General features: G+C 46.0%; 1 protein-coding gene across 1 annotated transcript; it reads right to left on the bottom strand.

The window, feature by feature from the left end:
- Positions 1 to 479: 479 nt before the first annotated feature.
- LOC128707871 (fatty-acid amide hydrolase 2-B) lies at positions 480 to 10,659 on the bottom strand. Its single transcript, XM_053802830.1, has 3 exons — positions 10,547 to 10,659; positions 631 to 2,104; positions 480 to 569 (listed from the first exon to the last, which is right to left on the bottom strand). The coding sequence occupies exons 1-3, from the start codon at positions 10,657 to 10,659 to the stop codon at positions 480 to 482; spliced, it is 1,677 nt and encodes a 558-aa protein (XP_053658805.1).
- Positions 10,660 to 10,837: the final 178 nt, after the last annotated feature.

Here is a 10,837-nt window from a genome sequence, read left to right as displayed (position 1 = left end):
AACATTAAATGTATCATTTCCTGCTTCTACCAACCAGTCTCGTTGCATTTGCTTATGCCTTCTCAATATGTATTTGTTCTGTAACAGTCAACTACACGTGTAAACATAACGGTCAACATTCACGCGCGGCTAAAGTTTAGAATGTGTAACGACGGAACGCCTCGCAATCCAATCAACAGTAGAAACAATGGTAATCAATAACCAGCACTAGAGTATTCTAAACTTTCAACGACGGAACGGAATAGGAACGAAAAATGTCAGATGTCTGTAAGGCTTTACACAACACAACGTATCGAAATCGCATAATTCGCCCACTCATGCTCAAAACTTAAAACACAGCAACCCAATACAACGGGACGAAGAATAAACCAAGTTAGGGGGGGAAATCTTAGATTAAGCTCGAAAGAATCACAATCTGCGTGACGGCTGGGCCGTACGTTGGATGGGTTGTCTCCCATACCGGGTAAGAGTAGAACCTTCTAGGATGGAGACACCCAACCACCGAACCGTCGCTCTAGCTCTTTGGCTACGGCAAAGATGAGATGATCCTGTCCGGGGGCAGCGACAATCTATAAAGCAAATCGTACTCATTAGATGGCAAATCGAACGTAATGCAAACGTAATACATACCTGTACGCCGATCGGTAGCTTCTCGCGGTCAAACCCAACCATGCAGGATGCGGCCGGCAGCCCGACGGTGTTGAACACCATCATGTACGTCGTATCGACCAGCTTGTGAAAGATGCGATAGTGCCGGTGGGCCGTGTTTGGGAAGCCGGGATAGATAAACACACCGTCCGTGCCGAGCAGATCGATGAAGTCTTGGCGCAGCTTCTCCGTCTGGCTGTCGAGAAAGTCGAGCCGGGACTGGGGAATGTAATTGTTGACGATGTGCTGCATGGGCCCAATCATGACCGACGGTAGATCAGACTTGGACACGCCAAGCAGATACTTGAACACCTCGCGCTTGATCGTGGTGTCCGGTTTACCGTTCGCCTGGGGGCTGTAAATCGTTTCCACGTTCTTCATGCGCAACATTTTGCACACCGAAATGTCCAGCGTCCAGCGCAACCGTTTCAGGTTGACGCGTTGCGCGTTCAGGTGGGCGGCCACGTCACGGATCGCGCGCACAATGTCGGGATCGATCGGTCGCGTCAAGCCGGACGGTCCATCGTTTTCCATGTAGTAACACTTGAGGGCACCGATCGGTACCGGTTTGTCCAGCGTAATGGGCGCACCCTCCGGATCACGCATCGCTTCCAGCAGCAGTGGCAAATCCTCCGCGTACCGGCACATCGCACCGGGTGTGAAGAAGCTACCCCAATTCTCATCGTCACACGAGGGATGATGCCCGTACGGGGACACTACGTACGGCGATGGTTTGTGGCCGAACACTCCAGTGAACATGGCGGGCAGTCGGGATGAGCCGGCGATATCGGTCGTGACACCGAGCAGTGAACCGGCGGCCGCAATCAGGGCCGCTTCACCACCGGAAGAACCGCCGGCCGTACGTTGCAGGTTGTAAGGGTTGCGCGTCAGCCCCGTGCACTGGTTGTACGTTTCCCAGCACAGACACAGTTCGGGTGTGTTGCTCACTAGCAGCACAATGCCACCGGCACTTTTCACCTGCCGCACGACCGGTGCATCACTGAGGGCAACCTTCTTTTCGTGCAGCTTGCGACCGGCCGTATTGCTCATGCCCTCCACGGCTAAGCTTTCCTTGATGGAGACCGGCAGCCCTAGGAGCGGTTTTGTGCGTGCCAGTTGCTCGGCGGTGCCAAGTGTACCGTTCGCCAGCTGTCGATCAATTTCGCGCGCCTCTTCCAGGGCTGCTTCGAACCGATCCTCCACGATGGCATTTAGCAGGGGATTGACCTGCTGACAGCGTTGTACGTACGCACGGACCACATCCTCGCTGCGCACCTCACCTTTGCGGATACGTTCGGCCAGCACGGTGGCTGACAGCAGCAGAAGCGGATTATCGATCGGGGGCAACTTGCGACGCTCTATCCGGCTACTGACGCACTGCGAGTAGGGCATGACGAACCAGCTGAACACGCACATGGCTGCCCGGAGCAGCCGGCGTATAGCGAAACTCATTTGTCTGCAAAAGAAGGGGAAAAGTGCAAGAAAAACCATATCAGAAGAACGTTTCATAGACATCACGAGCGGTTAGCTTGAAGGATTAGTTTGAGACCACGGCTCTTAACGTTAATAATCTGCAATGATTGCAATACCTCTTGACTGTCTAATAAAAATCTCATCGACCATTCAAGTATTAAAGTGGACATTCTAATAATAAATACGTAATGGATCAATATCAATTTCAACTAGTAGAAAAACCCCTTTGAACAGAAGCAAGCGAGAAAGGAATTTGGCTTGATCCGCTGCTGGTACGAAGTTCGTTCGAGTGTAGTCACACGCAATGAACATCCGCTACTTGAGCACGTACTTCACGAGGACAGATCACCACTTGCCCGGTAGGAAATCCGCATTCGGAAAATGTGTTTATGGCTGATCGTTTTCAAAACGACCCCTATCGAGCTAGTCTACAAATAAAAAAAAACCCTGTCTAGCATTCCTCAACGATACGGGTATTGCTACAAGCTGCCAGTCTTTTGTTTTGTGGGAGTTGGATTTTGGACTTGCCTAGAAGTACCGGATACCGGACGATCGGGTTCTGGATTGATGTCTAAGAGCCGGTAATTCCTTTATTACCCAATCCCAGTTACATTCACACATGTGTGTAGGTGGCGGGTTTAAGCGAACTGAGCTGTCCCGGGGGGCCCCGGCAGAGGCGGATCTAACGGTGGGCGCCTAGGCCCTCGGTATGTGGGTGCCCCCGAAAAATGCAGTTTAGTAGGGAAAACTGTATGAAATACGACAGAAAAGTGCCCGAAAAGCGTCGCTTAAACCCATGTAGAAAGGACCACGAAGTGTGCTGCAAGGGGCCTCTGGAAAAGTTCCGCCCTTTGTGATGTCTGAAATTAGATGATGTCCACCCTCCCCCCAGACATTTTTTTTTTTAATTAGAGGCCCCAACTATTCCACTCATTCCGCTCAGAGCCTTCAAGCAGGGCGGAATCCGCCACTGCTTGTGTGGCTAAAGTGCTTTGGTGCTCAAAAATTCACGTGTACGATCGGTACCTTCCATCCACTGGATGGGAGCAATAAATCATGGTTTTATTGATTTTCAACCACCGTGACTATGAGCGTCAATGTTAACCTTGAATGGGAAACAAATTGAATAATGGAAGAATACAGGAAAAAACACACACACACGAATGAGGATGATATGCCTTCGAGTGCGTACATTATTGGCCGTACATAAAGACACTTGAACGGTCCTCAAGAACATGATCGTTACTTTCACTTTATCACTTCACTGTGGAGCAATTGAAGCACGGTACGCGCATGTCGGTATTATCATCGAACAGGGAATTCTACCAGCAGATCGAGCACTCTGAATCGAACATGAAGAAATGTTTTGTGCATTGTAAATTATCTAACACGATCCAGTCGATCATCTCACGCTTGCGATCGATTGAAGATAATGAACACGCCATTGCAGCAATGAGGGAAATAAAGCGACCCGATTAAAAAAAACACAACAACGCCACACGTCACTAGAGGAGGGAGAGATCAGTGCCCTGTAAATCAACTGTACACCGTGCCAGGAAATCGCTCCCAAAACCAGTTTTGCTGTGTGCATAGGCATATAAGCACGCACGCATTACACATCAGACCAACACACTGACACTGGATTACAGATTCTACACAAAATACCTGTTGCTTTGTTGTTTTTTTTTTTTCCTGCACGTCACACGTTTGATGAACAATTTTCGCACTAGCTTATACTGAAATTCGCTTCACCGTCTGATCCCGTTCGGAGAAAGCACGCTTCACCTGCAACGCGTGGAATGCGAGTGTTTCGCGAGTACGGGCCCCGCCAAATTACATCGCGTGCAACGTGTCCGACTGCTCGTGGCAAGTGAAGCCAGGCGAAGATCGCCGATCGTACTTGATTGTCGGACGGCGAATAACAGCGTACAGGCGAGAAGGGAAGCTACAGCAGACTGACGATCGTGCGGTCAGTTTCAAAACTTTTGTGCTCAAACTAGTACCGAAGCAAGATCGTTTGTTTCGTGCGTTTTCTGGCGAGTACCAGAAGACGATGACTGAGATTCCTTCAGAAAGCCATGGCCATACAGGCTGTGCTGCAGCGAAAGATGGCACGCACTTTTCGAAGAGAGACGCACTTTTCGTTGGGAGAGTTTCGGTGGTGCTCAACCAGATTTTTTGTGTGGAATTTTTAACAGTTTTTCCTTCCAAAACTTGGTTTGCTCCTTTCAAGGTCTTTGGACAGGGAGAAGAAGGTGTCGGTACAGGCTGCGATGCGATAAAATGATCTTAAAATGTACGATTAAACGTGACACATTAAATTGTAGGTGTTTTAAAAGCCGTACCAGAGGGTTTGTCGTTTTCGAAAAAAACTTGCCAGGCACGATAAGGTATTTAAACTTAAGCGAAACCTAATTCATGAATAGCTAAGAGCCGTACATAAACAGCTTTTTTTTGTTTTTGAATTTGTTGTGGAATGTAAATCCATTTGCAGTAATACAGTGCGTGACAGATAAGCTCCAAGGAGGTCATAAATCTTGGATGATGCATGATTGTTTGAAGATTCATGAATCTTTCAAATACAGCTTCAAATTCATTCAGTTCAAAGAATCATCCATATTCATACCCTACACAAGACCTCGTGTTTTAAATGAAATGAAATGTCTGAATTGTTGATTAACGTAGTGCCCTGCAAGGATCTATGGCCTGTTACTCTTTCAACAAGTCAACCAGTCCATTATTATCTATTAGGATCTTGGGCATTGTACTTTATAAATCAATTCATTTCTTGTCATATTAAACATGGCTTCATCACACTAACATTCCTAACAATTGACGCATGAATTCTTCCCATATCTAATCAATTCTAATCAATGCGATTAGTTCATGCATTTGTCTGATCAAGATCATGCCTTTAAAGACTTCCCAAACATTTCAAACAAGTCGTATTGGCTTCTACACTATTTTCAAATCCGATAAACCACATTCTTGAAGGACATTTTGTTCTGCAGTTGTAGAAAGATGCTGGAAAGCCTTAGGTCAAAAAAAAGATCTTACCTTTTACAAGATCTTCACCAACACCAAAGCTACACAATGTACATAAGATGCATCGGAAATGTTGAAATGGATACGAATTAGGCGATCCAGTTACTGTTACCAACAACAAGTGTTATTACTTCCCCAGCATCCCGAAAGTACTCCCCGGTGAACTTAATACCCTACGCTTGTAAAACAATGCCTTAACACAATGGAGAACTCACACGTCGGTAGGATCGTTCCCGGTCACGAAACACACTAATTGTTGCTCCGATGAGCAAGTATCACAACATTCTACGTCGTAATGCAGGAAGTTAACCGTTTTTGCTCCTCGCACGAAAACAAAAACCGCCAACAATGCGATCGTAGCAGCATACGATGGAAGATTAATTAATGCACACTGGCTGATCAAAGCCTCACTTCGACGTGAAGAAGGGGAAGATCAAATTTCGAACAGAGTCCCAAGCTAAAACGGTTGGCAAACGTCGCCTCGGGGTCACGAATTTATCTAATGGCAGACAAATTAATGGTGCTGATATGCCGGCAATGAGGTTCATAGCTTTTAAAATCACCTGAACCTCAGAGGGACAACCGTTCGAACGGGTGTTTTAAAATGAATTAGTCAAGAGCGGAGGCACAACGAAGCTTTTAGACACCGTTCGCCGTGTCGGTTGGTGATAGATTAGCGATGGCATGGCGTAGCTAACCGTCGCCAGTCTAATGATCTTTCGACACTGAGCAAACGGATTGGTTTGATGTTTGCAAGTGACCTGAGTTGACAAAAGCATTGCGCGGAGGGAGTTGATAAGCCCGGTCAACCGCAAAGAGCTAGTTACTTTGAGATAACATTGGTTCCGAAACAAGGGCAATCATTTTGCGTAGGTTTGTGCGAGGTTGAAAGTAGCCTCCGCACGGCAGAGATCGAGTGTCAATCGAGTAATGCGATACAATTATTGTAATCCCAAGGCAAGACATGCTGTAAGCAAGCGTGTTTGCTGTCAACGCGACCCACAGAGTTCGGTGACATCCAGCCAAGTCAACCGAAGGATTGACTGATATTCTTCTGTCAGTGTATTTCTGATTTCCACTTTCAAACCCGTCCACCACGGAGTTGTTTCGGGCGTGTGGGAATTCAAAATCCCTTTGGTTGGGCGCGAGTTTGGAAGCGATGCTGGAGCATGGACTCTTTCATCTTAATGAGGTGCCCACCAGTCTGCGTGACCTCTTTCGCTTGGGAGGAGGTGAACGTCCTTCGCGAGAGTAACCGGCCGGTTGACCTGCTGCTGACCCAATCGTACCTTTAAAAACTGCGCGGTTTCATAACCCTGGTGCGTTCCGTGCAATTTAACGCAGGGAACCTGCCCAGAAAGAGAGAGTAATAGAGAGAGAGAGACAGGGAAAGCGCGAATCTTTTACGTCAGTATGTAGCTGAGGTGTAGCATGTCCTATTTGCTTGCGTACTTCAAGATGGCCCATGTGAGTGTGCGGAACATTTGCGTCTGCTAAAACAAGTCAACAACACGAACAGAAACACGGCGGTCCACGTGTTGACGTGGGTTTGGTGCAGGTGGACAAGGTCAGCAAGGGGAATCTCGCTTGTGCAGCTTATGCAACGGGTGTGAGTGTGTGATAACACATCGGGTGACCAATTGAAACCATGTGCGATATTACGAAGCAATTCGTATTGATCATTAACAGTTCAGTGTTTTGCGCGCAGTAAGCCGCTTGGGCTAATGGGAAGTGCAATTACTTTCGGGACCTTATGCGACTTATTGAATCCTGAGGATGCGAATTATGCGATCCTGAGGAGCCTATCAGACCTGTACCTATCAGATAAAGTATTAATGATAGCTTGTGTATATACTGAACAACCAGTTTGGGTATTAGCGATCATACGACCTTGCCATACCATGTCCACAATGTTGCCTTTAATCATCAGCATGAAGTTAAGGCAAGAACACAAATTGCATGTGTTAAATAGCATTGAATGTGCTTTGTAAGCTTATCGATAAGTAAATAGGAACTGTGGAGTCGAACATTGTTTAGGACATTGAACAGCAGCAACAGGAGGTGCGGAGTCGAATATTGTTTAGGACATTGAACAGCAGCAACAATAACAAAACACAAAGTTCACTAATTGACTCTAATTGAAGAAAATAAACAACCATCAGCATACAGCCATTCAGGAAGCAAACAAGGAGACTGAAAATGTTAAGATCATTTAAAAAAAAACGACATTCGTATGTCGGTCTACCAAAATAACTTACTGCAGCACAGATCCAAAATTAAAATTCCAAACCTACTGAATATGCGTATAACTTGAATCGCGATCTTCCTCTAAAAAGTCAGATTAAATGGGAAAAGAGCAACAAAAACACACATGCGGAGAGATTAAGAGTTCTTGGGTAAAAACAACAAACAAGGCATTATCTTGCTGATAAACTGTGAATCAAATCAATACACCCATGTACGGGGGTTTCCGTGTTACATCTGATACGTACTGGAAACGCAAAAGGGTGACCGGGGGTTCGGAACCAATGGTGGCAGATAAAAGTGATCGCCAATTCCCCATTCGCGATAGTTTCGTTTCGCAGACGTAATTTACCGTCATGCCGCCAACTTGCTCCAACCAAACCAAACGAGCCGGTTTCTTTTGGTGTGTTGAATAGTTTGGTGCCGAAGCTTATTCAAAGAAGCATCTGGCTTATGCAGATTACACAAATAAACCACATGGACGGTGCATAAAAACTTTTCATTTACATGTTTTTTTCCAGTATTCTACTAGTGGTATTTAAAAGAGATTTAATGAACAATTTGCATACAGAGGAGTTAGATTATACAGGGTGTTTAATAAGTTCGGGGCGGCCCGGCGGTGTATTGGTAGCCGGCGTCGGTCTTCACACGACAGGACCGGTCCAAAATCCCGTCCGGATCAATCCCCCGTACGCAAGACTGACGGCTGCGTGTAAATAAAATTAAAGAAAATCTGGCATATGGCAGGCCTACAGACCTCTTGAGGTTGTGGTGCCGACAAAGAAGAAGAGAAATTGGAACACAATTTCAAAATACGTTGAAAAACAAGCTAGATAATATTTGTTGTTTCTGGTTTAAAACTTATATAGAACGTTTACAATATATCTTTAGGCAAAAAACCGAATTACTTCGTATTACTTCACGAGCCTCGCATGTTGCTCGAGCCAGAATCAAGCGATTTACAAGGGAAAATTGCGGGTGTTTTGAGTATAACCGTCTTGCACTGATCCAAATTGTATTCTTTAAGAATCGACATCATACAGAACCAAACAAAAAGGCGATAGAATTCAAATCCGGTGAGCTGTGTGTCCACAAAGTATCGTCCTAGAAGTCAGTTAAATTGATCACAAATTAGTTTTTGAACCGTACTGCAGTATGTTCTGGTGTACCGTCCTGCTGGATCACGTAGCGCTCATCTCCCCAGAGGTTTTGGAGACTGGAGGCAACAATCTGCACCAAAAGCTTAATATGAAAGTAGATGCGTTGAATTTGGCGTTGTTTTTTTTCCAACAATACCCTTCATATTCGTGTACTCGAACTTATCGGAACACCCTGTAAAAACGCAAAACAACCGACAAAACAACCGTTGGTGTGACGACCTACTAGATCATGATTACTGCCATTTCTGCTAGCTTACTAATCTCGGTTTTACCACGTTCACTGGATACTCAGTCCTTGCTACGTGGGAATGGTACATGGGAAACTAAACCTCCACATAGGACCGGGCCTCCCATTACCAAATTAACCACCGGGCCACCCAATTTTTTTCTCCCGACAGTAGCAATACCAGTGTGCTGACATCTTTTGCGCCACCATGTGTGTCAATGCGCCAGGGCCGATAGGCATCAAATGGCATTTCAAAGCCAGTGACTGTCGCAATAAATAAATTGCTTAATTTGTGTCTTACTTTACAGCGTTCGTTGTCGGCCGGTGAACATCCCTGGCGACCGGAAATGCAATTACAGGAACAGCAAGAAAACATCATCACACAAACTCCGTGCAGTGATGGTAAATATTATTAAGTGACTTAACGCACGTGACATGGTGAGCATTGCGCGGGGTGTGCCATACAATCAGCAAAGGGGTTTGTTGGTCTATTAACGCTAGGACAGCTACACTCAAGTGGAGGAAGAAGCTTTTATTTTCTTCTTCTAAAATGCATTATAGAAGCGTGATACAGCACACCTACTAGCAGTGCGATTCATGGACGTAAGTAGACGTATGGTCTTTCCAACGCACAAGTGGATCGAGCAGTATCCGGTTGTTCAGTGAACTATCAGGCGCGGAAGGTTTTCTGATGCATTATGCATTTTTTGTAGTGGTTATGGGAATAATTTAGTATAAAACCACCACTTGCTGTATTTCGTAGGAGCTACGCTAAATCAAGCTTTTGCAGCTGAATTTATTAATTTCTCTCTACAAGTTCTAGTAAAAGGATAAGGTAAACCAATCGCAGTAACATTGCCGAAACTGACCTATCCCAAACTGTCTCACGCTTTCATCGCTCGTTCACGCACATATGCACACACTACTGTCTACGTTTCTATGCACTCGATCAATACATGAATAACGCAAAAAAAACAACTGACCGATTTTATGTCCGAGAAACATTTTAGCAGCGGAAGCACTTTTTCGAATGGCTCAAACGCGTGCAAATCGCGCTTTTTTGCGCTTCCGACAACAGACCGGGGGGGGGGATGTTAGTTGTTTATTTTGAGCGTTACCGTAAAACAGTTGAATTCGACCACTGCCAACTTGGATCGATATTTTCAATACCACCAACCAATTGCACCGAATGGTAACAAACGTATGGGGGCGTTATTGCCGACCAGCGCCAAACGGCAAGCCTTTCCTGTCGTGTTAAGCGCACTCTTATTAGATTTACAATTTCATATTTCGGATAGCTCGTGGATCGAGGATGCGTTGCGATTGAACACCCTGCAAACTACGTACGGACACACGTTGTCGTTGTGTGCGCCTTTGCGAAACAATAGCAAAATGCCGTTTTGCTTTCACTCCTTTTGCTGTGTGTCGAGCGAGCAGCTGATCCGCTACCGCGCTTTTGCTCTGTGACGATATGTGGTCGAGGACTGGGACACTTGTGCCAGCTGGGTGGGGGAGCAAAAGGTGTGTTTAATTTTCCACCCAAACATCATCCCCCTCTGTGCTGCTAGCTACCTGAACCATAACAAACGGATTTCGCTAACCGGACACGGTTCGTGCGTTTTCTCCGACACTTTTGTGACACAGTTTCAGTTCACTTTCCGCGATGGGAGAAGACCTCTGTTCAGGGATGAAAATTGCATCCTCAACGCCATACACACACAACTACACCACAAACAAACACAAAACTTACTGGTTACATTCGCGGACCACTTTGCGGTAGCACTTGGCATAAATGAGCCGCAGAAACTCTACCAGCGCCTTCAGCGGCGAACTCATTGTCGATGATTCCGGTTCGATTTTCATTTAAAAGCGTCGCTCACTGTTCGGCTGTTTTGCAATTTTTGTAACAAATAACAACATGCACTTTTAATGCTGTTCCTTGCTGTGCTGCGGAACAGGGTCGCTGCGCCTAGACGTCGTTGCGCGTAGGCTGGAACGTGCCTAATGTTAAAAAGACGGCCGTAGATGTGTGGTTTTGTTG

The sequence above is a fragment of the Anopheles marshallii genome, chromosome 2 (genome assembly GCF_943734725.1).
Source record: "Anopheles marshallii chromosome 2, idAnoMarsDA_429_01, whole genome shotgun sequence".
NCBI lineage: Eukaryota > Metazoa > Arthropoda > Insecta > Diptera > Culicidae > Anopheles > Anopheles marshallii.
Note: the sequence above shows the minus strand (reverse complement) of the source record. Positions and strands in the feature narration are given on the sequence as shown.

Coding starts and splice junctions, on each gene's coding strand:
- LOC128707871 (XM_053802830.1), bottom strand. CDS start 10,659: ATGAAAATCGAACCGGAATCATCGACAATGAGTTCGCCGCTGAAGGCG. Junction 2,105..10,546: donor GTGGTCCGCGAATGTAACCA/GTAAGTTTTGTG, acceptor CTTCTTTTGCAG/ACAAATGAGTTTCGCTATAC. Junction 570..630: donor AGCTACCGATCGGCGTACAG/GTATGTATTACG, acceptor TTTGCTTTATAG/ATTGTCGCTGCCCCCGGACA.